General features: G+C 39.3%; 1 protein-coding gene across 2 annotated transcripts in view; it reads right to left on the bottom strand.

Moving 5' to 3' along the window:
• Window positions 1–27295, bottom strand: part of khdrbs3 (KH domain containing, RNA binding, signal transduction associated 3) — a 123108-nt gene that overhangs the window by 6413 nt on the left and 89400 nt on the right. For both annotated transcript variants that reach the window (XR_004659243.1, XM_034891435.1), the window contains exons 7-8: window positions 20656–20738; window positions 1721–1773 (exon numbers count right to left, since the gene is read on the bottom strand). Coding sequence is in view for 1 of the 2 variants with exons in the window: in XM_034891435.1 (XP_034747326.1) it covers window positions 1721–1773; window positions 20656–20738 (136 nt within the window). In the remaining variant the exon portion in view is untranslated. The remainder of the gene's footprint in view (window positions 1–1720; window positions 1774–20655; window positions 20739–27295) is intronic.

Below are 27295 nucleotides of genomic sequence, written 5' to 3'. Positions count from 1 at the left end.
TTACATAAAATATTAAATGTATCTAAGTAATCTAGGATTCTATATCCGTCATTACCCAGATCAACACTAGATTCTTCTATCTGCACGCACATGTCAGAATAGATTTGTTTGAGATAATATTGATTTGTTTTTTAGGTAATAAAATAGGACACACAAAAACTAGAGTCTAAATAACTGCTAAAAAGAGTTCATTTTGTATGTTCTAGTACATAAAAAGGCTACACATGATTTATATATAAATTTAGAGATGGATCAACTTTGAGCTGGGCTCGGTCCACTGTACCTTACTGTCTGTTAGCTCTGCTGTCATTTAAGTGCACTCTGCAGCAAACATGTCCTTGTCCCACTTTCTGCTGTATCGCAGAACTGAACGCAGTTGAACTTGTAACTTTGTTTCCAGGCTTGATAACCAGCCTCTAAACCAAAGAGCAGTCACTGACAGTGCTCTAATAGCAAGATTACATTACTGTCCTCTAGATATGCTTTGGCCTTGCTAAGTCTGTCAAATGACTTTGTAAACTCTGTTATCAAATGTGCTATTTAAATAAAGTTATATATTTGGATTGATTACAGTGTGTAATAGTCAACTCGCAATTATTGGCAAGTTAATTGCAAAGTTGTTGATCAGTTCCAGGTGTACTTTTTTTTTCAAGTTTGTAATGCTCAAGTGGTATTTGTGACCCGAAGTACTCCGGTGGTAACTCAGTTCTCATAATATATATATTTTTCATTATTATTATTACTGTGTGATTATGGCAACCTGTCATGGGGAAAGGCCCAACATGCTGCCGGGGACCAAACCCAATGAGAGTGCTCATTGAAGCCTTATGTCCCTTAGGGGATGAAGGGCAGTAAGTAAGTGACTATGACGCATCATACTGTTGGTTTGAGATTTTGTAAATTAAGCTGAGCCGGATAAATTGCATGTGTAAGAAAACACCAAGACAGTTGAAGGCTATTATCCTTTTAATGCTTCTCACACACTGAGATGTTTAACATTCTACATTAACTCTGGATCTATTTTGTTCACACACAAACTGTGAAACGTGAGTTGAACTCTTTATTTATGAATGAACTTTTCGCAGAAAGTAAGATATGAGCACCCTAGCCAGCTGCCTGCCGTCGACTGAAGTGCTGGGTCTTTTGAATGTGTGGTTTTTAGAAGTTTTAGTGAAGTCAAAGTAAAGAAAAGTAGATGTGTAAAATGACTTTGCAGCTCCAGCATTAGCTTGTTAAGTCTCCCTGCTTTTGACAGTTTCTTTTTTCCACAGAAGTAAGAAAAGGATCAGCGCTTGAGGGCAGCATTTGGCATTAGGATTTTTTTTTGCAGTCAAAAACTAGATTCAAAGTCAGTGCACAAGGTTTCTGTTAGTAACTTTAAAAAGGATTAAAAACATTAAAAAAAATAAAAAATCTTTGATGGAACTTTTAGACTAACAATATTTTACATATAGGGTAATTTCCTGTAGTATAGTTAACACTAACGCTCGGTCATTAGTGGATTGTTTTCACCTAATGAGCACCATGAACTCAAGTAAAACACACTCGGAATTGTGAATAAATGAGTTTAAAAGTGCAAATTTTGAACGTGCACGGGACACACATCGACCGGATACTATGACGATTGAGATGAAGCCAGCAGTGCAGAGTCAGGAACTAGAAATTAATGTTCTGAAAATTGACAAAAGATATTTAGGAGAAAGAGAGGTCTGGGACTCACCATATGAGTCATATGATTCCCCACTGTGTCCATATTCATAGTAGTCATCTGAGCTGTAAACAGAAAGAGCAGGACGGTGAATACGTATGAAATAAGAGAGGAACAATCAATGCAACTTATTTTTAGTAGTGTGGTAGAAGATCAAAGTCATATTTATCATGATGCAATCACATCTAATTTCTACAGTGGCAATAAAGAAAAACACACAGGAACTGTTTTTGTTTTCAGATATACTCTGCTGGATATAAAAGTAGAAAAACAAACCAGAGGCAGCTTTCAATCACTCAAAAGTTCTGCCATATTTGTGGTTTTACAAGGCAATTTCCCTCCACCGTATCTTTGCACAAACTTCCAGTTCCATTTCACTGCATATGGAGATCTATGAGAGGTGGCAACTTTAATGAAAAATAAAAAGATGGGGAGGCGAGTTGCATAGCAGTTCACCTCTCGCTGATTTATTTCTTTATTTCTTTATTTGCAGTTGCCGTCGAGATGCTGACAGAACAATCCTGCTTCAGTATCATTCAGTAACAGCACTATCATTCAAGAGGGGCAATTCATCATAAGGCTGCCACTGAGCCGACACCAGCCATCACAGCTGGGTCCTCTCCGCCTGCCTGTCAGTCAGTCTGTCAGCAGCACCTCTCTGCTCTCCTGATCAGAGAGCTGAAGGCACCGTCTAAATCCCAGACACACCGCATCAACACCGGGCGACTGCTGAGGGCACAGAGGTGACAGTAATGGCACACCTCGGTGGAAGTAACGGAGTACATTTAACTCCACTTACTGTAACGAAGTAGCTTTCTGCGGTGGGATCTTAAAAAGCCAACCTGAGGTCTGAGAGCTTGAGACACTCCTCTCCTCTATCAAATTACACCAGTTTGCAGCACTCCAGGAAATCAATCTCTACTAATTCTGTCTGCAATTAAGTCTGCGTTCACTGAGCACACTCATAAAAAGCAGCTGCAAAGCAATGAACATATTTCAGTAGTTATTAATCTTTGTTAATCTTTCCATTTTGTACTTTCCAATAAATTCCCAGACAAACTGAACATTTTCCTCTCATTGTTTTCTCTATTATACAGAGTGGTACTATTCTTTAAAAGTGCTACTGTATGGTGCCACTATGACATAAAGTGCCATCATAGAAGTTTGAAGATACAAAAGGTTATTCAAGTAGATCAGGGGTCGGCAACCTGCGGCTCCGGAGCCGCATGCGGCTCTTTGATCCCTCTGATGCGGCTCAGCTTTTAAAAAATACTTAATGAATATTTAATTAAAATGTATTTTATTTTAGTTTATACAGCAAATTTAAGACATCAAGTCAGCTGTGGCCTCCTCAATTGCCTGTGATGAATCTAAAGACTAAGGTGATATTGAACAAATTGCGTTGTTCTGCCGTTATGTAAACCCGACTGGGCCACAAGAAGAAATTATTCAGTTGATACCACTAAAAGGCCAAACACGGGGGGGACGTCTGTGAGGCTGTCTTGAATTGTTTAAGAGCAAGGGGAATAACCCCCCCCGTCTCAGTGGTACAGACGGGGCACCGAGTATGACAGGCGCGCACAACGGCTTTGTGACTCCTGCAGAAGTCGCTGGACAGTAAGTTGCTGACTTTTCACTGCGTCTTGCACCAAGAAGCACTGTGTACTCAAACATTTCCTCCGGAATGCACAGAAGTAATGAATGTTGTCATTCAGATTCTGAGCAAATTAATGGCGAAAGGTTTAAAATGCCGTCAGTTCCGTTGGTTACTGGACGAGCTGGGAACAGCCAGAGTGGCTGGGAAAGCTCCACGTCTCGTGGATATGACAGCACACCTGAACACATGAACACAGCTCTTCAGGGTAAAGGACGCGCAGCCCTGTGAGTCCATTACCCTGAAGAGCTGAAGAGCGGAGTTAAAAAATGTTTGTTCCATGCAGAAATTATATTTTATTTTATCTGCAGTCGTTCATTGATTTCATAAATGTAACACAGTATAGTTTGTTTATAAATGGCACAAAGGCAAGAAAAAACGTTACATACAGTGTTATTTCATTTAAAATTTCAAAAGGGTTTTGTGGCTCCCAGTGCTTTCTTTACTGTGTGAAACGGGTCCAAATGGCTCTTTGAGTGGTAAAGGTTGCCGACCCCTGAACTAGATCTTTGTGTGATTATAATACATAAATTATCTCTAGATTAAACATTTTGAACTCTGTCAGGCTTTTGGTATGCTTAGCCAGTTGTAAAAAGCCACATATAAACCTGCTGAAGGACCTGTTAACACCATGCTAAAAGAGCTAAACAATTAAGCTAAATTGGTCAGTTGCTGTATGTTAGCATAGTTAGCTAAAACAACAAACCAGCTAAACAACAAAAAAAGTAAGAACATTGAACATGTGCAATGTAATGCAGTAGATTTAAACTTACTCATTAATGTTTTGATGCACAAAAGAATGCATCACTTTTTTTAAAATTATGAAATAGTCTAATGATCCATTAATGTGCTTTTAATGCACATTTGGCTTTACCACTACTCTTTGGTTTTACCCAAATTCCCAAATTAACTTTTAAGTATTTTTATTCGTCATACCCTGGGTTGTATGTAGCCGTGAAATAGTTTTAGTTTATTTGCCCAGGTTTCGCAATATGCAAATGTGACTGTAATTTGTCTTTGCTGTTACTCTGGATAATCCTCAGAACATCATGTCAACAGTTTTCCTAGTGACTAATAATTCAGCAGACAGTAGTTCCAGTGAAAACCATTCAATTCTGTGTGTTTTGTGGTTCATCTAGAATGAGGGGAATATACTTTGCTTTTACATTTTTGAAAATGTCATTATTCTTTATTATGATCCATTGACAAACATCAGTAAAGGAAATGAAAAAAAATGTTTTCTCATATCGTGTGGGAAGTGATCCTTGGAAGCCTTCCAACAACTGATAATGCTTGGTGAGGATAACCAAAACAACATTACCAATTGAGGACAGTGGGAGGAATCGTTTTTAGGAGCACTATGGCGGCTAAATGAGACATGAGACAGCTCCCTACACAGGCTTGTGCCTTTAGTCAGGCTTTGCATACATTTTGCATAGTTCATAATTTAACTACAAACAATGCCAAGCGAGCAGAAGCGAACAAGCCCCCCACCCGAGCCAATGTAGTCTCTCTCCAAGAAGCGCGGCCATGGCTGCTGTTCCTCTGAGCGTGAGGTTTCCAGTCAGCTCTTGCGGCAGAGGTGCCACCATGTATCTGCCACGGGTGTCAAGTCACTGCAATATCCTTGACACCATTCATTGGCCGACAGAGACAGCAAGAGGGTAAAGAGGGGGAGAGAGAGAGAGACACGTGGCAACTGAATGCGTGTTTTGGCTCGTTATGTTGTGTACCCAGAGACAAGCCCTGACAGGATGCTAAATAATTAGATTTCACACTTTGCCAAAATTCAGGGGTGTAGAAAGGTCGCCTTGAAAATAAAACATCAGTTTTTATGAATGTCAGGTAATCAGTTTGCCTCAAATCACAGGTGCTTGCAGATATATTAGGAATATGCTTGTGGAATATTGGGTGATGCTTGGCTTTTTCCTGCACATTTTTCCTCTGTCATGTTCATCTTTTAAAAAAAACATGCAAATAAAACAGACAAGGATGCTGCAGAGCAATGCAAATACTATTTCAGAGGTGTGCTTACATGCTGTAGGCTGTCAGCCTTTTCCCCTGCATTTATTATCACTGTTTATCTCACAAGAAACTGTAAAAAAAGAGCCCTTTTCACTTAATTCTTGAGGTTTCTCTGTTGCTAAAGGCAGGGAGGACCAATATTCTTCTGTGCTGAGAGCTAACAGTGCAGACCTGTCTTTGTGCTCTTAGGCGCCTCTAATTTCTGAGGTGACATTTTGTCAATATTTCTACACTACTCTCTGTAGTTACTTTCTCTTCTCAATTACAGTCTTGAGATGCACCCTGGAGGTCAAAGATTCCAGTAAAAGTCTGCTCTGTGTAATCAAAAGTTCAACACTATCCGTTGCCCTCCACACATCAATTAGCACTCTGTAGTGTAAACATCTGAAGTATAACCATCTAACTGAAAAGTATGGTGCTAAAGAAGTCTCATAGAAATTTGCAACTTATGAAACACAATGCATAAATAAATGCACAGTGACTTGTATCTATAAATGTGTATCTGTGTCTGTGCCTCTAGTTAGTAGCTCATATTCCATAATTTGCAAATCAACTTAATCTTTTTCAATGTAAATATATTAGTAAAGCTCCTATTATTGTGGACCCTTTTAAGACAGTTTTTCCACACCACGTGTGACAAAAAGTCTGTCTCAAGTGACAAGCCAGCGCTCTCAGGGAGATGGCAGTAATGCAGCGTGTTTATAGAACCGATGGAAGGCCCACCCTGCGCTAGCATTCACACACTACTGTCGGCCAGTTGTCCATGCATACGCAAGATAAAATTACCCAATTTGTTTTGTTCAGGTCCTGTCCCCTGACCAATCGGTTACCCTGACCTTAACCACTCGAGGTCAAGGCCTAACCCAAACCAATTGAGCTGCTTCGTAGGGCGGGACTTGCCTAGAAGTTATGTGGGATCCATAATAACGTGGTAATGTAACGTTTATGGTTGCCAACTGTAGTTAAACGACATGTAAACAGAATAAATTGGAGAAGAGTTGTGATGCAGGAAATAATCATGCATGAAACAGCTTGTCGTTCCTCTTGGTAGGTGGATATTATTAGGAATTTTTTTGCCAAATGAAATACATTTGTTTTCAGCACCATTGTTGCAACGTATTTGCAATTTTCTTCATGTTATTATAAGGTCACAGTTTGCTACTTTTTGGAGTGTGCTTACATTCTTGTACAGCTGGGCTAATGTAAGCTACCGTTAAGTCAGCTACTGAAGCAACCTTAACTAAGAGGGGCTGTTGTGGTTTGGGGTTTTTGTTTGGGTGTGTGTTTCCCTTTCATTGGCCTCTGTGTGTTTTTTGTCGGTTTTCTCCAAGGTCCTGTGTTCTTGGCCCTGTCTTATTCCCCTGTGTCTGTTTGTTCTGCTTTCTGCTTTATTTTGGTAGTCAACTTCCTGTCTTGTCTTGTCTTGTCTTGTCTTGTCTAGCTTCGCTTTGTTTGTCTGATTGTTCAGCCCCACCCTAATGTGTTTCACCTGATGTCTCACCTGTTCCTCATTACCTCATTACCTCTTGTATTTAACCCCAGTGTTTCCTCTGCCTCTTGTTGGATCATTCCAGTTTGTTTGTTCGTGTGCCATCGTCCTGTTTTGTCAGTCCGTCGACACTTTGTCAGCTGCCCGGTTTTATATCCCCGTAAGTGTTTCTCTACGGGTTATCCGCAGCCTCTCCTTGCCATTTTTTCCCTTGGACTCCCCGTGGATTTTTGTGTTTTTGTTTTCTTTGGATTTTGGCCTGGTTTACCTTTTGGACTTTCGCCCTGTGTATGCCTTTTGGTGCTCCCTTGTGTTGAACTGTTTGCGAATAAAACCCTTGTGACTTGCTCCTGCCGCCTCCTTCTCTCTGCGTTTGGGTCCTCACCGCACACCCCCCACAACAGGGGCATTTTAGGGAAATGGGTATTGCCTGGTCTTTGTCTCAAATGTTATTTAGCGCTGCTTAAAAAAAGTGTTTAATAGGCCCAGTTGTATAGTTAGTGAATATATTTGGCTTCATATGACTATACGATCCAAGGAATCCATTATTATCAACCATGTCATGCCCGTTGATAAGGGGGCTAAAAACAATAATGTACCAAATTTAGGCCATTTTCAAAGGAGTGCCTTCTTAAAGAATGGATTATACAGGTAATTCCTTTCTTCCTCCATGTGTTATAGAACTGATTTGTTATGTTCTACAATGTAGCTGTTGCTAGAACTATAGATTTAAGATGTAAGTTAAACTAAAAAGAAAACAAATTTAAAATTTCCCCGACTTAATCACCCCACACCCTGTTTAATAAGACCAAATGTATCTGCAGTTGTACATGGTGCAAAATAATAGTATAGTAAATCAGGCCATGGTTTTTTATGCAATTTGCAGTTTCCGGTCAGACTGCACATCTTGTGTCGACGGGTCAGGTTGGGTTATGGAATTAATTGGATATGTGCAGGAGGCAGGGTGGGTGCGGTATTGCAAGTTGCGATGCCAGGGCGGGAGCTTTCTTTAAAATCAGACCCGTGCAGTACTCTGGTGTACAGTGACTTTAGCTGTACAGTATCATTTTTTAAGTTAATTTCCCCCCCATATGGATTAATTCTGACTTTTCAAACTCACAAATTCTTAACAGCAAGAAGACACAATCTTTAAAGAATATGTGCAAAATCACACTACTGAACTACGATTCAGCTTGATATACTCCACAGAAAACTGTTATCTTGAATACAAACCTTAGAGCACATCCTCCATTTTTTTATGTACAGGTTCCTTCAAGTAAAACAACAAAAGTTGAGTGGAAGTCATTTAAGGTGTAAAAACATAAAGGAAACTTTAACCTGGACACCCTCTCCACTGCAGCGTACATTCTACATGTATCATTATTGATTCCAAATCACAGCTTCGCCTTGTCAGAAGCGCACAGCTGGCAGCATGAACAAAAGCAGGAGCTGAGGTGCCTGGAGTGGTTAGATCTCACTCCAGATATTGCCCTGTCATAGGTGTGAAAGTGCTTTGACTTTCTAAATAGGTCAACGTTTGATTTGACATTCATTAGCAGAAGGCGTCTGCTGGTTTGTGTCTCCCCAAACTTCACCAACCAAGAAAAAAACATCTGTCTATATCACAATTGTGGACCAGGAGAGGCAAGCGCAACAGATAAGTGGGTCTCTTTAATCAGGGATCTGATTCCAAACCTACTTTTCCACAGGGGAAGACCCTGCCTCTCTAACATATCTGTCATCTCGGTAAATGCTTTGTCTTAAGCACTGATGTTGCCGTTCCTGGACAACACAAAACAGATGGTGGTGTTAAATCTGAATGATGTAGTACACGTCCCTAGTGGACCTGTTTGGACTGTTTTCTTACATTGTCATTACTCTTCCAGTCCTCTGTGATGAATTTGAAGAAATCTGGTAGGACATTATGAGGGGCTGCAGAGGTAATACAATGAAAGTGTGATGTGGAGAGAGGCTGCATTTCTTTTGTTAGCTTATTTCTTGCATAAGGCTAAGTTTAATTTATCAGGACTTAAATCCTCAAGCAAAAATCCTTATTCGTAATTTTCATTCATTCTTGGGACAAGGGTGAAAAAGTCAAATGCTGAAAAGAATGACCACACCAAATCCTCTGATTACACCGGCTCTGTGGTGATTTCCACTCACAACAATACAAAAAAAGTGGATGGAAAAAAACTTTTTTTTTTGCAACCACTTTGTATGAAATGATGCTCACATATGTTTCAATTCAAAACCCTCTTTATGGATACACTGGTGATTGCTCAATGTGGTGGCTGATTGCAAAGCTATCTCCAATGCTGACCCCCTGCTGAAAAGTCACAAAGACGGACAAAATGGCCTACGGCAAAGACTTTTACAAATTAGTATTTTTTCTGGTTTTGAACAGACCATTGATGTTACCTTTTTTTTGGAAAGTACATAAAAATCCTTCTTCAAGGAAAATACTGCCTCCTTATGTAAAGTAGGTTTCCATTATTCGTTTAAACCGATCTTTTGGAAACATGTTTTGGTTGTTGCACTGTGACTACGGAATATATGAAATACGGTGTTATGCGTTTGAGGAAACATTACATTTACAATTGACAACATGCCACTTTTTGTCTTGAGACCAAGAGGTGTAAATTCCCTCCTTCTCTCCTTCCTGTTAGATGGTCTAACTCCCGTCACAGCACCTGTCACTCATCTTGACAAGCTGTCTACCTTAAAAAACAGCATCTTGGTACCCAGCATCTGTGAAGCACCGCAGGCATTTCAGAGGCAGACAGCTAACACAGCCAATCTAAACCAAGATACAAAAAACACAATGCTGATATTCCCATTGTACTAAATGGGTGTTGTCGGCCTTAGGGCCCCAGCACATCAAGCACACCTCAAAGAAGTAGCATTGACAAAGGAAGGCTCAAACAAACGGCATCACATGCAGTTGAACACAACACAAAAACTTTAGCTGACGGCTTTCGGACCATTGACATGCATACATGTTGCCAGTATGAAAGGACACAGCAAGTAACTACTCTGTATCTGTAAAATAAATATAGTTGCAAACTTCACCCCACTCTTAATCTACTTTTAATGGTTTTAGTCTGTGCTCCTCTTGTTTGAGAAAAAAGAAAGGTCAAAATGAAGTCGAAACCAAAATAAATGATTTGGTCAAACCTTTGAAAACTATGGGCCGCAGGCACCAACAAACTTCAGTTATGGCCCAAATGATGTGTCAGGGCTCTTTAGTTTAAGTTCACCCAAGGGCGTAACTTGAAAACCATTGCGCTGGCTGCCATTTTTAGCAATGCTAACAGCATGGCTGGTGGAATGGCAATATCATCCTGGTTGGTTTTGTCCACCGACGTTTGGTGCATACATTCATGTTTCTCCAAAGACAAATCCTACTGACTTTGGGCATTCCTAACTTTTCTTCTAGTGCCACCATCAGGTGGAAATTTGTAGTTTGTGAAATGTCGTAACAACTGTTGGATGGATTGCCGTGAAATTTGCTAAACACATTCATGTTCCTATAATGATGAATTGTAGACAGATTGAAGAAAGAACTAGAAAGCCTTGGTTTAGTGGTTTGCTGAATATTTATTTAATTGTGAGTGTTTAGTTTACAGTCAGTCCTCCTCTACCATGTCGACGACATCGGCATTGTGGGAGCATATTACAAAAATAGATAACAGAAAAAAAGTCAAATGCAAAGTTTGCATGTAAGAGTTTGCCTATCGCAGCTTGACTACAAACATGGCGTATCACCTAAAAACGGAAAGCTACCTTGTCTGCGTTAGCTTGCCCTGTCTGTTTTGAGTGGGCTATATGAACATATCAGAATTGGCCTATTTCATAGTCTAATAATCGTTTTATAACTACGCCTACAGGCGCACCCTTCCGCAACGATGGTAGCGTTCCCCAGAGCCCCCCAGACCCCGCTGGATGTTAAGCTTCTATCGTCCAAACGCAAAAATAACATCACGGAAGGAATTGTTGACATTATTGCTAAGGACATGAGGCCCATTGCTGTTGTGGAGGGCTGAGGTTTTAAGAACTTGTTCATATACAGCACCAGCACGCCACACTATCATGCATGGACTAACCGCAAAAGGTGAGGGACTCAAAGAGAAAGTTTCAGAGTTAATACAACACAGCGAGGCACTGAGCTTGACAACAGATATGTTTAAATATACAGTATATATTAAAGTGGACGTGCCTTTTGTGTTTAAGAGTAAAAGCTTTAAATTAATAGTCTATACGTGTTTCAGTTGCAAAGCCGAGCTCCATGTTCAGCCGCTCCGTGCGAGGACATGCACAGAGAGCTGATGCAGCGCTGTCAGAGCCGACAGACGAGTGTCAATTCAGTGCGAAATAATTAGGTCAAAAACGATTTAATATACTGCAAATAGCCTACAAGGACAAGTTCTGCGGGACAGTACAGTTAATTAATCTAACATTTTTTTCCCTCCCCAGTCGATTTTTAGTCGAAATTTCAGGACTTCAGTCGACCAAGATTTTCTTAGGTTGATTACAGCCCTACTGCTAAATTGTTTGATGGTTTAAAAAATCTAATATGCTTGACAAATACATTAACATAAATCTAACATATTATTAGTAAAAATATTGTTATTTCTGAACACATTGATGATAGGATTACTGGCAGACAGCTAAGGTAGCTGTAAAGTATCCACAGATACGGTTATAGATTTACTCTGCGGCAATTTAACAATAAAACATGATTTGCTGTAAATTTAAAAAAATTTAAAATGCAAAAAAATGTAAAAGGTTAGTATTGTATGCACCATGAAACAGGTATGTGTAAAAGCTTTAGGCTGCCCTACACGGGCTGAGTCTGCAGCTTTTGAGGAGGAAGAAGAGAGAGGGTGTGTGTGTGTGTGTGTGTGTGTGTGTGTGTGAGACCAACTGCCACTTTGCTCGTTTGAAAGCCATCATGTCTCTTTCTTTGTCAGGGGAGGGCCAAATTCTCTGGGCGGGCAAAGTAGAGAAAGAGGACGTAACATTGCCCCCTTATGACCTCATAAGAGGTAACCTTTTGCCATGTCTAGCCTGGGGGACCATAGGCAGTTTGGGGCAACTCATATTAATGCTAAAAAAAGCTCACAAAGTGAAATTTTCATGCCATGGGACCTCTAAGATAAACATTACATCTGCATGTTTTGATCATTCCGCTTCTGACACCAAACATTGAAGACTGGAGAGGAGACTTTTAAAGTGCACAATTTGTGTATTTATTAACAAAACAACACCAAAACATACTCAAACAAAATACAAAAAAAATTCACTTTAAGGAAAAAAGCCAAAATACCCTCACACAAACGCAACCTCTCTGCAAGCCACCCGTTCCTTCTCGTCAAGCCCTTTTAACCCAGCCTCACCCAATTAGCATCTAGCACCTGTACTGGTGGGCAGAGGGTGAGCAAAACTGAAGAAAAACAAGACATTTGAATGTGGAAAATACCACACCATGTAGATAAATGTGATTGCTGACATTCTTTGTTACATACATACATACATTCATACCTACATACACATATCTACATAATATAAAAATGTCAACTGCTGCAGAAACGGTTTTACCTATTGCTCTACACTTTAAGATTGCCCAGCCCCTCCCTACAGAAAGGACCTAATGAGGCAAACCTGCATGCACTCTCCTCAATTAAGCTACTGAGCAGCTGATCTACCGCCCCACATCACAGGCAGAACCATAGCAAAACACTATGAACCCATAAACCTACAAACAGGCCTATGTCAAATAATCAAGTAACAATTAAAGTAAAACAATAACCCACAACATCACACTGAAATGAAGGATTAAGACACAAAACAGTATTAATGTTGGGAACAGGGCCTAGTGAAAAGGGAGAAAGGAAGCCTTTTCACAGTGAGTATGTAAGCATGCTATCATTTGACTTTAAATCAAAGCACCACTGCGCCTAAGCCTCAGCTGGTAGCAATCTGTAGACTCTTAGTCTTGTTAAAATAATATACAGTATTATAATGCAGGTTTATCTAGTTTAGTACACCTGTTGTCACCAGCGTTATAACTGTCACCAACCCCCGTTTCTACATGTTCTTCTGACCATTTAGCTGCTGGGATTTGTTGATGACCACAACACAGCTCACCATTTGCAACACAATATAAATATGATTTACTATACCATGTACTATAGATAGATCATAAACTTCCTATTCCTATTTCTGCATTTACAGCCGCCTACTTTTGTTTGGGCTTAATGATTCACTGATATGACCAAGGCATTTTATAGCAGTAAGCTGGATGTTCGTGTGTTTTTTGTGGCATCCCTTTATATCACAAAACTTTGCAGGCTGCCACAAGCATACAGGGAATATCGTTTAGCATTAGCAAGTGTTAGCCACCTTAAATCCTTCCTTTGTTGTATATTGTTTGTCTGAATGTGCATGCAGGAAGGCTGTACATCAAAAAAGTATCAAAGCAGTTGCCATAGTTTCATATCTTGCTCTTCACTGTTTGATACAGAGGACCCTGGCAATTAATTGTTTATACATCAAGCCGTAGATATATTAAGGCCTTCCTAGTATTTGGTAGAGTAAAAATGACTAACTTGCACCCTAAGTTGTTTACTGAACAACACTAAGACTGGAGGATGGTGTGTGTGTTGGTGATGAGACTTGTTTTCAGTAGTTTTGTTGCCCTTTTCAAACAATCGATTCTACACTGCTAGACCATGAAACTTAGAAATCCAGCCACTCTCCTCCTCTGTTCTCCTCCATTTCCGTCTATTAAGATTTACAGTCGTTCCTCAGGGGTGCATCTGCCCTTTAAAACACTGTCACACAGCTATCCTTGTGCCCTCAGGCCTCCGAGATCCAGCCTACGATCCAGCGTACCAAAGCAAGATTCGAGGAAAGGTGTGAGGTGTCAGCAGCCGGCAGTCTCTGAGGGTGTCAAGTATGAAATAATGCTTTGATCGCACCCAAGCTACGAAAGACAACCTCGCTGTGACCTCTCCAAGTGTCCAGCCAGGGCCTTGCCACAGCTGTCATCCCTCTCATTTCCCTACAGAGACTTCACCTTCTCTTTGCTGATAAAATTAAAGACTCTCTTCACACAAGCCGACGCCTCTAGCCTCCTTGACCTTAGCACTTGATTGGTACCGGAGCGCTACAGCTTCTGATAACTCTCCTGAGAGGAAGCTCTCTGCTGTCTCTCCAAAAAAAAAGATGATGATGGCTCAGTGCTCTGTTTTGTATAAATGTGGTAAGAAGACGCTGTGATCAAGGAGCTAGCAGACCGACTGCCATGGCTGTCATGCTGAGGTAGCCTTCCACGAGCTTCCCCTGGGCGTCAGCTCTCTTCTGAAAGATGAAAATGTCGCTAAATGTCTTGAGGGCTTCTAAAAACAGCGTTTTAGCTTAAGTCTCATGTCTTAAGGTTGTGTGTGCCTTATTTGCCGTTCAAATTTAATTATGTCTAAATGACTCAATTCTGGCTGTTCTGTGTGACAGAATGTGAACAGTATAGTGACACCGGTTGTCTTGTCTAATTTGTCAGTGGTTACTGTGTTTTGTCTTTGTGGAGAGTTATAATGTAATGATGTATACTTTACAATACCAGAAGAGGAAATTACAATGTTTCAATTATCTATTCCATTCAGTTTGCAAAATTTAACTGACAGCTTTAGTTACATAATGGAGTTCAAAGTGCAAAGAATACAATCAAAATACGATGCAGTGATAAAGTTTGCATTAGCCAGCTGGAAACTGAATGACACAGTTAACAACATGAAAAGACATCTTACAGGTCGGGCTGTAATCACAACAGATGCACGTGCGGCCCTCGGCACCCATGGTAGAGGCTGACATTTTTCGGAATCCCAAGGGTCACGGGATTCCCGTGGGATTCCTGCAGGATGGGAGTCATATTTACTATTTATCACGGGATTTGGACAGTACAGGATAAATGGTTAGCGGGAGCAAACGGGAGCGGGAATCAACCAATAGCAAAGACGACAAAAAAATCGAAATGCCCTAAACACACCTGCGCCATGCGCTTCACACCGTGCGTTTAGATCGTTGAAAAAGGCCACTTTGTGTTTTACTGCTAAGAAAGATAAGTTGTGGACACTGCACAACCGGTTTAAATGAATGATTTGTCCAAATATATGCTTTTAACCTTTGATAGGTAATTACATTTTGCTAATAAGAATACTTGCTTTTAAAATTGAAATGCAGGAAAATGACTTTGGATGGATGGATGGATGAGGGTTTTCATTGTTTGTAGTGGGATTGATTATTTTATTATATTTCTGAGTCAACTGTGGACTTTCTGACCACCAGTAATGCTATGGAGCAGTGGGTGTCTGTTTTGTTTGTATCTTGTGTATGTTTATTTTCTACTTCATTCCATACACATCATGTACATCGTACAAATAGTCTTTGTTTTCTAGGTCTGGGTAGAAAAAGGATCGAATGCAGGTATCGTCTTATACACAGTCATACCAATGATTCCCCCTCTGGATACGGTACTGTGCCATAACATGTGCCAACAAAAGCAGGTAAGAAAAAGATTGCAACAATGAAAAAATCGCAGTCCATGCATTTCTCTAGTTTTAAACACACCATGTGTTTTGATGTGAAACACTGAATAAACATATTAGGGCTGTCAATCGATTCAAATATTAAATCGCGATTTGTTGCATTTTTGTCCATAGATAACTTGCAATTAATTGTGACTTAATCGCACATTTTTTACTGTTTTAAGTGCACAAATTTAACGCTAATGTTTTGTACTACTTTACAGTCTTTACAGCCCTTAAAGCTAGTTCATCTTTTAATCTCATTATTTTCTTCTTCGAAAACAGCCAGGAGCTGAGTTTTTAACAAAGCAAAATTATGACTGTTTTAACTGCATGCCAAAATTAATAAGAGCACACAAGGCTATATGACTGGTTACTGACAAGCATTTATATTTTTTGAAATGTGACCATAGACTGTAATAAGAGTATGAAACTGGCAGTTAGATTAACTTATGTGTTAGTTGAAATTGCCAGAACGCGTCTGGGTTTACCAAACTAACGAGCGTCCCGAGGCACAAACCACAGAACGCTCGGCACATCAAAACAATTTGTGTCCTTAAAAGGAATTAGCATTAACTCGCATTATTATAACAATAATTTTGACAGCCCTCTAACATATCTTTGTCAATTATCAAAATCACAATTTTCTGATGGCCGACCAACTAACTCTGCACAAATATCAAATCTTCTGGTAATTCTGTGTCTTATGAGGTATATGTAGCGTTTTTTCTGCGTGTTTGTATGATGTGTAATGTTAGACAGCCATTCACAAACATGATTAGATGTTAATAGAAGCATTCTGCATACTTATTGGCTAACTGATGCTGATGGGATTTGCTCCTTAGGTAGTGAATGACAAGGCATCTTTTGATGCTCAAAAATAAGGAGGCAATGCGGTAGCTGCCTCAAAAGTATTTTTTACAGTACCCAGTCCTAGATATGGAAAGATGTTCCAAGATAATTAAGGTAAATCAGTAAGTCCACTGATGCAACACCACAATCTTTTCAAGAGCAGAAGTCTTTTAAAACTCCCAGTCCCTCCGTGTTCACAAATGGCAGGCCTGTTTCTAACATAAGCCAACGGGGTAATACCGTGACAGAGAGACTGTAAATCTTTCTGCTTGTTATCCTCCGGCAACTGAAATCCTGCCACGCAGTCAGAGCTCAGATTGGTGACTGGGAGCTCCTTAGACCTGAGAAACATTGTTAGGAGACTTCTCATCCACACACACACACACACACACACACACACACACACACTCTCCTCAAGGCCCTCAGTAGGGACATACTATGAATTTCCTCAAGCTCAGGGTGAAAATAATGCACCTGTGTCCATCATAAAGCTAAATAGGATTGGTTCAGTGAAGAGGAAGCTATGGAGAGACAGTATCATGTTGGAGTATTAACTGCTGTAGCAACAATGTAATTATCAAAGGAAATACATTGATAATATAGCATTATAATAGCATCAGAATGTCTTCTATTCAGAACTTCGTATATATGCTTTTATGTCCTGTCTGCAGCAGTAAACAAGCTAAGGCTGGGCGATCAAACTTCTAATCAACATCGTTTTAAATTACAATCTTGGCTTCATGAGCTACACTTTTGCCCGTTACTGACTGGAATATGGTAAATATAGTTAACTATAGTGTTGAATATATGTTTACGAATATATAAGTTTAAGTAGGTTGTGGCAGTGCAAAATAACATATTCAATCTAGTTTATTGTGGTCTAATTTATTCTTATTTATTATTTGTTCATATTGAATGTACTGTGTATTTAGGAGTTTTCAGTAGATTGTGGAAGTGCACAAACGTTACAACATAGTTGATCTTAGTTACTTTGATCTAATGGATTTTTTATTTTTCAGACATTTATTCAAATATATATTATTTATCTCATTTTACATTTTGTATTTGATTTCCAGTTGAATCATATTTACAAGGTCAAAAAAATCAAAGTGCAATATATATACCATGTTTCCAAGTCAATGAGTGTTGATCTCATGATCTCAGTATTGACCAATACAATCTTGATTCTGATTTTTGTTGTAATCAAGCAGCCATAAAAGAACGGACAAAGAAAGAATACAAGCCACACAATATGTTTTATATTTATGGGCACATGTCCATAATCAATCCAAGGCTGGCCATATTTCAGAAATACTACATCAAGCTTATGTTGTAAACATGCACAATGTCAGCCTGCAGTTACAGAAACTTTTCAAGCCAATCCAGAAACAGAAACAAGAGAAGAAATAAGTGAATCAGCTGTCTCTGGAGGCACAGGCTTCCATGTCTGGGCCCTATTAGTTGCTTTGTTTCCCACCAGACAACAGACATGAAAATCTCTTTGAGTCGACCCGGCCTCAAGCCTTTCCATGGAAGACTCCATTTTTCTTTCGTGCCACCACCCACTGCTCCAAACGTCATCACCAAAACACCCCCAACATTATTCACGAGGCTGCTTATAAAACAAATAGCAGCAGATTCCTGAGGCGGACCTGTGTTCCCCTCCAGTAAGCATCTCTAGACCCGGCCACCAACACTTCCAAGAAACATCTCTCGGCATGTCACAGAGGGAGAGGAGGGTGTGTACACGTGTGTGTGTGATAAAGCCTCCAAAAAAGAAGAAGAAAAAAAAAAAAGAGATAGCACAAAAGATGGATGACGCCCGGGTGACATACATCCTGACACCTCCACAAAAGAAAACATCGACCACCGTGCTCACAATAGCCAAAGGACAAATGAATGTTCTTCTTTCTTCTCTCGTCTGTTTCCATCTTTTCCAGCTGCTGCCACTACAATCCAATTTTTGACACACTAAATGTGGCAACAATTACTCTTTTTTGAAGTGTCACAGTCAGGCATACATAAATGTAGCACACTGTTTGCTGATGGAATACAGTGGGACACCAACAAACCAAACAGAAAGCCTTTGACCTTGTGCGGCTTGGAGAGTGTGATAGCTCCCTGGATATAAGAAAATCAATAGTCTGCATTTAGCCGTGCAGGACCCTCTGGTAAATGGAGCAACGTACCACTAAGACTGTTTATTTTGCATTGACCTGAGAAACACATCGAGCAAAATGCCCCTTTGGCAAGACACTTTAAAGGGTGATTAAAACAAAGATAATCCGTTTAATGTAATGAGCTGCAATTAATGTGATATGTCACTGAGTCGGCTGACAATACGTGATTTAGAGATCCTGCTATGCATCCAATTTTTTTTAAATTGTCTAAATCTGATTGTTAAAGCTATAGTGCTTACTATTTTATTTTAATGAACATCCGTTACATTCAAGCCACTGCTAAGTTTATATGAAGCTAATTAAGACTATGAGCTCCACACAACTCTCTCTGCATTTCTCAGTATGGCAAACACAAAATGGTGTTGTCCGGCGACTTTCGCAGGCAGCAGCTCGAGGGATGTGTTCTACGTCACTATTGTGATAAGATACAACTTTGGAGACGAAAAGGACTGCTGCAACAGGTGAAGGCATGGCTTAAAAACCCAAAGAAGCACCCTCGAAATGTTTCAGTCGGTGATTGTACTGCTAAGAAAAGACTGACATGTTCAGCAGAAGGACTCAAGTCCCAAAGGAAAGTGGTCACCCAAGGCTTGCGCCATGTGGCTGCGCCAAAAGTGTTTTTGTCATTACTTAGAATTAATCATCGGTGAGGCAGAAACTACGCACTATAGCTTTGAAATCCACTTTTTTGTAATCTTAAAAGACAACTCTAAAGGTCTGTTAAAATATTTCACAGTTCACAAAATACCTCATTAACAAAAAGTGTACTTCCGATTTTCAAAAGAGGGCTCTTAGAGCAAAAATGACTTCTAACAGCTAATACACCATAATCCAGCTGTTCTGATCCCACAAGACTTCAAACCTCTCCAGCCCAAATGGCCAGACTGTAGCAAAATCACTGCCCTCAGACGCTGCTCATGAACTAGCATTGAGACAAAAGACATAAATACAACTGGCCTTTTTAATTCAGTGCACTCACTCAAGCATTTTGGGGTCCCATCATTGTCACGTTTTTGCTCTGGTATGAACTCTGTATGAAGTACAGTAAGTTTATTAGATACACCTAGCTAAAACTAGTGCAATGTCCAGCCCTGCAATGAAATCGTTCCTTCTTGAAGGTTTTAATGCTCTTTTGTTGTTGATGGTGTTTTAGAGAGGTGTTAATTCAACTCTATGATCATAATACAGAGAGGTGTTTCTGTTATTTAGCCTTCCCTTATTGACAGAAATTGGTTGGGCAATATAACAGAAACAGTTTGTTGCATGGAAACTGTTTAGCGTTTCTTCCTGCCATTAGTTAAGGGTTTTACGACAGTGGTGGAGAATAAAGTTGCAAGTCTACAAATCAAAACGTTAAGCTGAAAGACAGGGAACTGTTGAGTCAAGGGGAGTTTTGTTTAGAATTACTCTAGGGCTGGGCGATATATCAATATTCAATAGATATCGTGACATGAGAATAGATATCATCTTAAATTTGGGATACTGTAATATTGCAATATGACACAAGTGTTGTCTTTTCCTGATTTAAAAGGCTACATAACAGTAAAGCGATGTGAATTTCTTTATTTACCAGATTTTATTATTTTCATTTATCCACTTGGTCATTATATCGACATTACTGATGATTATCAAAAAATGTATTTAATGTATATTTCATACATTAGTAATGTAAACATTATGATTAGTGCAGCTTTAAAAGTAAGTCAATAACTTTCAATTTGTAGAATGAAAGTGGAATGTGCTTCACACTTTCTACGTCTCTACATACAGAAAGAGACGCTGCTTCCTCCACTAAACCTAGAATATGGGTGTAATTGTATACTGCAGAGATTTCCAACATAAACATGATTCTTGGCAATTGTAATTAACTAATAACATTGTAATTTTTAACCTTTTGTCTATTGTATAAATATCTTCATTGTATTATAACTGTTTATTATTTTAGGATGTTTATTATTTTAGGATGCCTAATAACATCTGGCAAGGGGACTGCCAATGAAAATTAGCCTATGGCTAACTCGGGTACGCTTACATTTGCTTCGAATGTTGATCAGTGTACATTGTCCCCTTTTCAAATAAACAAATAAATGAAAAATGAAAATGGCAATACTGTGCTGGTAAATGCCTAATAGAAAGGGCACTTTGGATAACAAAGCACAACTTACTTTTGTCCTTGATTACTGTAGTTGTTGTCATACGCTTCATATTCTTGGTCATCGTAAGCTGTTCCGTAGTCGTCTTCATATTCCTGAAGTAACAGAGAAAATATGCAACCAGTCAGATGAGATGCATACAAGGAAAAATTATTATAGGAACTATTTTGATATTGAAGAGATGTTGATAGGACAACCTGTGCAACAGTATATACACCTGTTGAAATGTGGCACGAAGAGGGTGAGAAGAAATATGTTGGATTAAAGCTTCTTTGTGCTCTATTATTCCATATTAAGATTACTTTCAGATTCATACTATTTTGGGATTTTACTAGAACATGATTACATTATGTAATGTTAAAAAAAACATTACTTTTCTCAAACTATTTTTCTGAATATACCTATATTCACCCTCTGTCTGAAACAATCAGTTTTAGCGCCTGTCTCTTTAAGACCCCCTACAGAAAATGCACTGAAGCTTTCAACTTAGCACAGATATAGGTCAATCTGCTGCTGTTGGTATAACAGCCCATATGCAGCACTATTAAAGTAAACTGATGCCCTGCCCTTGTCTCTGTGTCAACTGACTGACAGTGGGATGTAAAGACTTGCTGTGGCAACGTTTCATCACCCCCTCAAAGGATGAGCCTTGAACATCTGTTTGTGCATCAGCAATCTGCCCCGTTTCCCTTTCTGCACTCCACCCAGGCTCCCGCCAAGAGGAACATCAAAGCGAACCAGTGCCGCACCCGTCCTAATTTGGGATAAATGGGTCTTATGTTCCACAAAAGGCGCCGACCCCTAGCGACACATCTCTCATCCCCCACACACTTCTTGGCAAATTCCATCCCCCTGATTTGCATGCTTAATGTGAATGTCTGTTAAGATTTATCCCCAGAAGAAAATGCTCATCACATCCATATTATTAATAAGGCCCTAATTCCTGATTAGAAACATGCATTTGCCAAATGACAGCATTTGAATTGACTCTTATCTTTAGTCCTCCAGAAATGAAGAAAAAAGTGAGTCTTAAGGAACTACGTTTAACCAAGAGACCCAGATGTGGTAATACTTCTTTCCCTAAATCCCTTTCTGGGTGAAATATTTGGTCCACAGTTGTCAATATTTGTTTTCTTACACTGTGTGGGAAACCTAGCTGGTGCATTTTAGGAATCACTTTTATATGCCCAAACCTCTCCTTGGTCATCCCATTGGGTGCCTTTCAGACGTGTTTGTATTTCCTTTGTTGTTTGCGTGTGAGGGGAGGTCTGTTGGTTTTTGTGGAGGTCCTTTTATTTGTCTACAGATGTAGCTTGAGCGGAATTTAAGTCCCTCCTTGCATTTCTAATTCTGCAGTTACAACCGCTTTTCCAAAGTCAACAATTCCCCATACTAATGCAAGGACTAAGTTTAGTCAACAAGTGTACTTTTGACAATAGTAAACCCCTTGAACACTTTTGAAAAAAACTGTAATTTGCAGCGGTTCTGAAAAGGTCTTATCTAAAGAAATGAATTAAAAGCACTTTTCAAAGGGTAAATCTAACTGTAGACTTTGATTTGCAATTTCCTGTCATAGCCTCTTTCTGCCCAATAAAACTCTGAAGAGGAAATAATTCCCTTGCAGGGTGAAAGAAGATTGTGGACATGATTTCTGGAGGGAACAGGCGTGAGAAGGAAATCTAAATAACATCAGGAGGAAGAAGGTTGATTTGAATTTTGAACCTTGGAAACACTTATAGTTCTGCTTTAGTCCTGGAATAATAGTTATTTAAAAGTAGTATATATAATTTAATACTATCGTACTGCATAATTTAATGCAATCAAGCCATACAAAACATTCTACAATTGGGAAGGGTATTCTGCTCCATTTGTGTTGTATTAGAGGTCAATAATTCATTTATCAAGAAGGTACACAGCTAATGCTATGTATTTCTGTGTAATGGTTGTTGTGTGAACCAGGGGTACCACTGGCAATCTAAAGGGACATTCTATATATCTGCAGTGTTTGAGGTTTTCTGAGCAGACCACAGCTGTAGGGTTGGGCAATTAGATGAATATACTGGCAATCGGTGATTGGCTGGGTACATCGGGCTGCGTTTTTTTCTTGGGTTGCTTTTTTGTTGAGTTTTTTGCAACTGAACAGCGTGTAGAGCGGCCATATTTTCACTTCTAACTTGGTGAATTAGTTTTTTTTTTCAACCAAACCTGAGTTGTTGATTAGTAGAAAAGTGGATAGACAAACCAAGATGGTTTTAGCGGTTTTTAATTTTTGCCTGTCAAGTTTGAATGCAGTGAGTTAAATGATGAGATAAACAGGCAATGAGGCTAGTATTAGTTTGATTAAATAGAGACATTTTAATTGTTGTATTTTTCTGTATAGTAAGGAAAAACATTAATATTTTCAACATTCTTGACATTTTGTGAGATGATTTTGTTGTCGGTTAGAAGATTTTAACATTTTGCTGAACCCCCCCACTGCTGCCCTTCTGTCAGTGCAACCCGTTCACCCAACTGCCCGACCCAAGTAGGTGAAATACAGTAAAGTCACTACTGTCACCACAAGAGCCATTGTCTGGAGAAGAATACTTGTTTTTCTAACAACAAATAACAGTATGGCAAGCAATGATTACTTTGCAAACACATAAATAAATGGCACGCTGAGCACATTTTAGTGCAGATACTGTATGGATCAATACCGCTAAGCAGTAGCAGCTGACATTTTTCCTGCATATATAATAGTACAGGCATCCGATTAAAGTAAGTGGTATTTTTCTGTGAATTGTTTATACTTTAGCATTTTAAAGTGGTAAACAAAATAACAATGCAACACACACACTTTGCTCAAAGCCACAACTACACAAGTCTTTGAAGGCATGTGCTGAAGTAAGTTTGTGCAGTGCTAGAAACGTCATCCCATTTGAAATTAAAATGACTGTTTTTGTCAGAAAGAGACCAGTTTTTGTCTCAAAACTCTGGGGAACGTTCTATTTCATTCTATTCTAAAAGGGTCTCTATTATACAGTACCTACTGCAGGCTGGACTAAACAGGTGTGGTGATAAATATTGAATGACAAGAATCTCGACAGGAAGGCAAATAGTAAAACCATGTAGCTGTGATTGTGCAGGCAGCCTCAGTTGTCAGGTAAAATTGTTTCATTGAGCAGAAAAACATGACAGTCAAAACCTGTACGAGCTGAGAGTCTCCACTGGGTATTCCATACTAATTTCTCCAACAAAAACAAAAATCAATGTTATAAATAAATAAAATCTAGGGTCGATCTCTTTCTGTATTATATGAAGCAAAAAGACAAAGAATCCATTGGTACCAACTATGTCACGCTTGTTTGGAAGGGGATTGAAAAAAGCTCCAAATATAGGCGGGGGGAAAAATGGTATGACTAAACTATTAATATTTTGTATATATATTTGTATGTATCAAATTCTTCAGACCTCTGCAGGGGCTGAGGGTTGACTTACTGGACCTCTTTTGTTTAGATTTAGTTTGAACACCCCTGCTCTAGAGTCAGTAGAGCGCCACTTCCTTTTCTTGACTGCTGTAGCGTGTGTTCATGTTACATAAAGTGTGTTGTGTAACTGCCTTGGGGTCAATTCTTAAAGTCAACATAGATACTTTTTATAATGCACCAGGTTAGACGGAAGCTTGTTCAATTGTAGAATCTCTTTAATATCCAAGCAAAATTTGTTTTGCAACTGAAACATACCAGCCTAAATAAATATGCATGTCATTTGCACACCTGGGGCCCGTTTCAGGAAGAAGGTTTAACTAAATCTGAGTCCAACCCTGACCTCTCAGTTGATTTACCCTGAGATAGGAAACTCTTTTGAGTTTTGGTTCCAGAACAGTTGATTCAAGTTGATTCAATTAAACTCAAAGTAGGTTGACTCAGAGTTAAGTGCGTGCACCACCACAATAAAAAGGCAGCATGAATGGAGCCATGAGACTGCAATTCAACATGGTAACAACCACAAACAAACTGGTTAGTTGATGGCGCTTTGCTATACAGTGGCTTTATTAATATACTCTTTATCACCATCTAAAGAATGTTGGCGTATGCAAAAAACCAATGTGTTGGGATGTAGAGCATTCCCACGATGGGTGATGTTGGTAATATGAAAACGGAAAAGGTTATATAGGCTACATAACTGATATACTGGGAAGGAAAACAACACTGCTCAAATAGGAAGTTATCTTGAAATGAAAATACATCTAGGCTATAGTCAGGGCTTCAATATCATGTCCCGAAGTATGTTTAACTCCCTGCAAAGTAATACAGCTTCTTCATCGACGGGATCATCAACAAAAAGAAATGCCATGTTTTGAGAAAAAAATGTTTTGTAATCTTCCTTACATAAACCAACCCTTTTTTTTTATTCATGGAGTCTGAATGAATGAGGAAATGACAGAGCAGTGTGTTAGAGGGAAGGAGACTGATAGAAGAAACCCTGCTCCTGACCAAGTTAGGTTCAAAGACTCAGTTACCAAAGTAACTGACTCTGAGGTCAGGTTACCTCTCTTTCTGAAACAGGCTGGACTTACCCCTCTCTCTCAGGTTTGATTAACCTCCCTTTCTGAAACAGAAAACCCAGAGTTTCCCTCATCTCAGGGTTAACAAGGTCAGTTTTCATTAAACCTGCTTTCTGAAACGGACCCCAGGTACTAAATAAGGTCAATACAGGGAACAGTCATTCTGCTACCTTCACGTTACACCTCTTATAGGTCAAAGAAAATTAAATATTAACACAATGCTTTTAAAAAATATATATGGCATATTGGTGAAACATAATTTCTAATACAGGAAAAACAATGTATGCGTCTTCTTCTATCTCAAAACAAATATACACAGTCAATTAGTGGCCAGGCACGAAGCTTCTTGTTCAGCAGCACAATAAATGGGAAGTGAACTTCAGAAATGAATTAAGTCAAGGGACTACATGTCTTGGCTGCAGAGTTATATAACTTGATGTGACAAACAGAGATGTGATTGCTTTTAGGGCTGAAGTGTTGCAGTGGTATCATGAAATGCTGGCAGTAACATATATTCTGGCATAACATCTGGCAGAACATCTAAATGTTCTTTCTTATTTCTTCCTAAAATTGGATTAACATTTTAATTTCCTTTTGTATAAGAAATATCAATTAAATGGGATTTCTGTATACATACATTATATATAGACACTACCGGTCAAAAGTTTGGGGTCACATACAAATTTCCATTCCACTCCATCATGGACAGCTAAATAACAGCTGATCTGAGTGGGGGGCTAATCTTTAATGGAACATCTACATTGCCCAGCGACCATTCATCCAACGTTCCAAAGGCACGTTCTGTTTACTCATCTGGTATAATTTTAAAAAACATTGGAGAACCCTTTTGAAATTATGTAAACACATAACGTTATGTGAAAACTGTTGCCCTGGTTAAAAAAACAATTTATTCTGTCTATAATGGAGTGCAATAGAAGTGTGATCCCAGACTTTTAACCTGTATATATATACATATTTATAACACAGTATGTTGTAATGTATTCTGATCATAGTTCAAGTTGCATTATCCATACCCATGTATTAGGCAATGGTGGCCTAAAGGTTAAAGAAGCAAACTTGTGAACGGGAGGTTGTTTGTTTCAGTCCCCCAGACCGAGAGGATAAAATCTGTGTGTGCAAGTAACGCTTGCCCCTGTCTCAATACCACCACTGAGGTGCCCTTGAGCAAGGCCCTTAACCCCCAACCACTCCAGTAGAGCTGCCCAGTGGCCAGCAGATCAAACTGTGGTAGAACTAGACACCTTCTAGGTATGAATGTGGAACTGTGTAAATGTGAAAAAACCTACATTCAACAACCCAAATCGACTTCAAGGATAAGTAAAGTTTAGAAAATAAATAAATAAATCCACTTATGCAAAGAAACCTAGAGCTGGGCAGCGATTACATTTTTTAATCGCGATTAATCCCACAATTTCCCCGATTAATCGCGATTAATTGCATAATGAAATAATTAATTCAAAAGTAGTGTATATAGTGCAATTTTATTTTAAATGTTCTCCCATATGAACAAAAGTGCCGTAACATTTGTTCTGCAAAAACTTACCAGCATTTAGTTTATAAAGTATCAGTTAAATAAAATATTTAGTGTACATCTCAACTTAAACATAATGTATTTATCATGTCCAGAGATGAATTCCATCTGGTTGGAACGTGTTGCTAAGCGACTCCTTCTTATGTACACGTTGATCTGTTGTTACTCTATCTCTGCAGCCTTGCTGGACTGGGTTTAGAGCCCCACAACTTTTCTGCACTTTGCAGGACACTGTCCAACGAGCTGTTAAGCAGAGACACTGAGGGACACTGTCCAACGCGCTGTAACAGAACTGTGACAGAACGCTGGAGTCCGTGCGCAAAGCAGGGGACATGATCAGAAGGCGCAGCAGCGATCAGATTTTGTATCTATTCGTACTATCTGTCCTGTCTGCGGTGACTTTATTGACACATTCCACTGCTGTGCAACTTCAATAAGGTGTCCTGCGCATGTTTCAGCATAATGTCATTAAGAGCATGTGAATGCACGCCCACAAAAAAATTGTCTGCGGTAATTAATTAATGAGTTAACGCGATAATAACTCATTAACTTGC

This window comes from Etheostoma cragini, chromosome 14, assembly GCF_013103735.1.
Source record: "Etheostoma cragini isolate CJK2018 chromosome 14, CSU_Ecrag_1.0, whole genome shotgun sequence".
NCBI lineage: Eukaryota > Metazoa > Chordata > Actinopteri > Perciformes > Percidae > Etheostoma > Etheostoma cragini.
The sequence above is the reverse complement of the archived record's forward strand: the minus strand, read 5'-3'. Positions and strand labels throughout refer to the sequence as shown.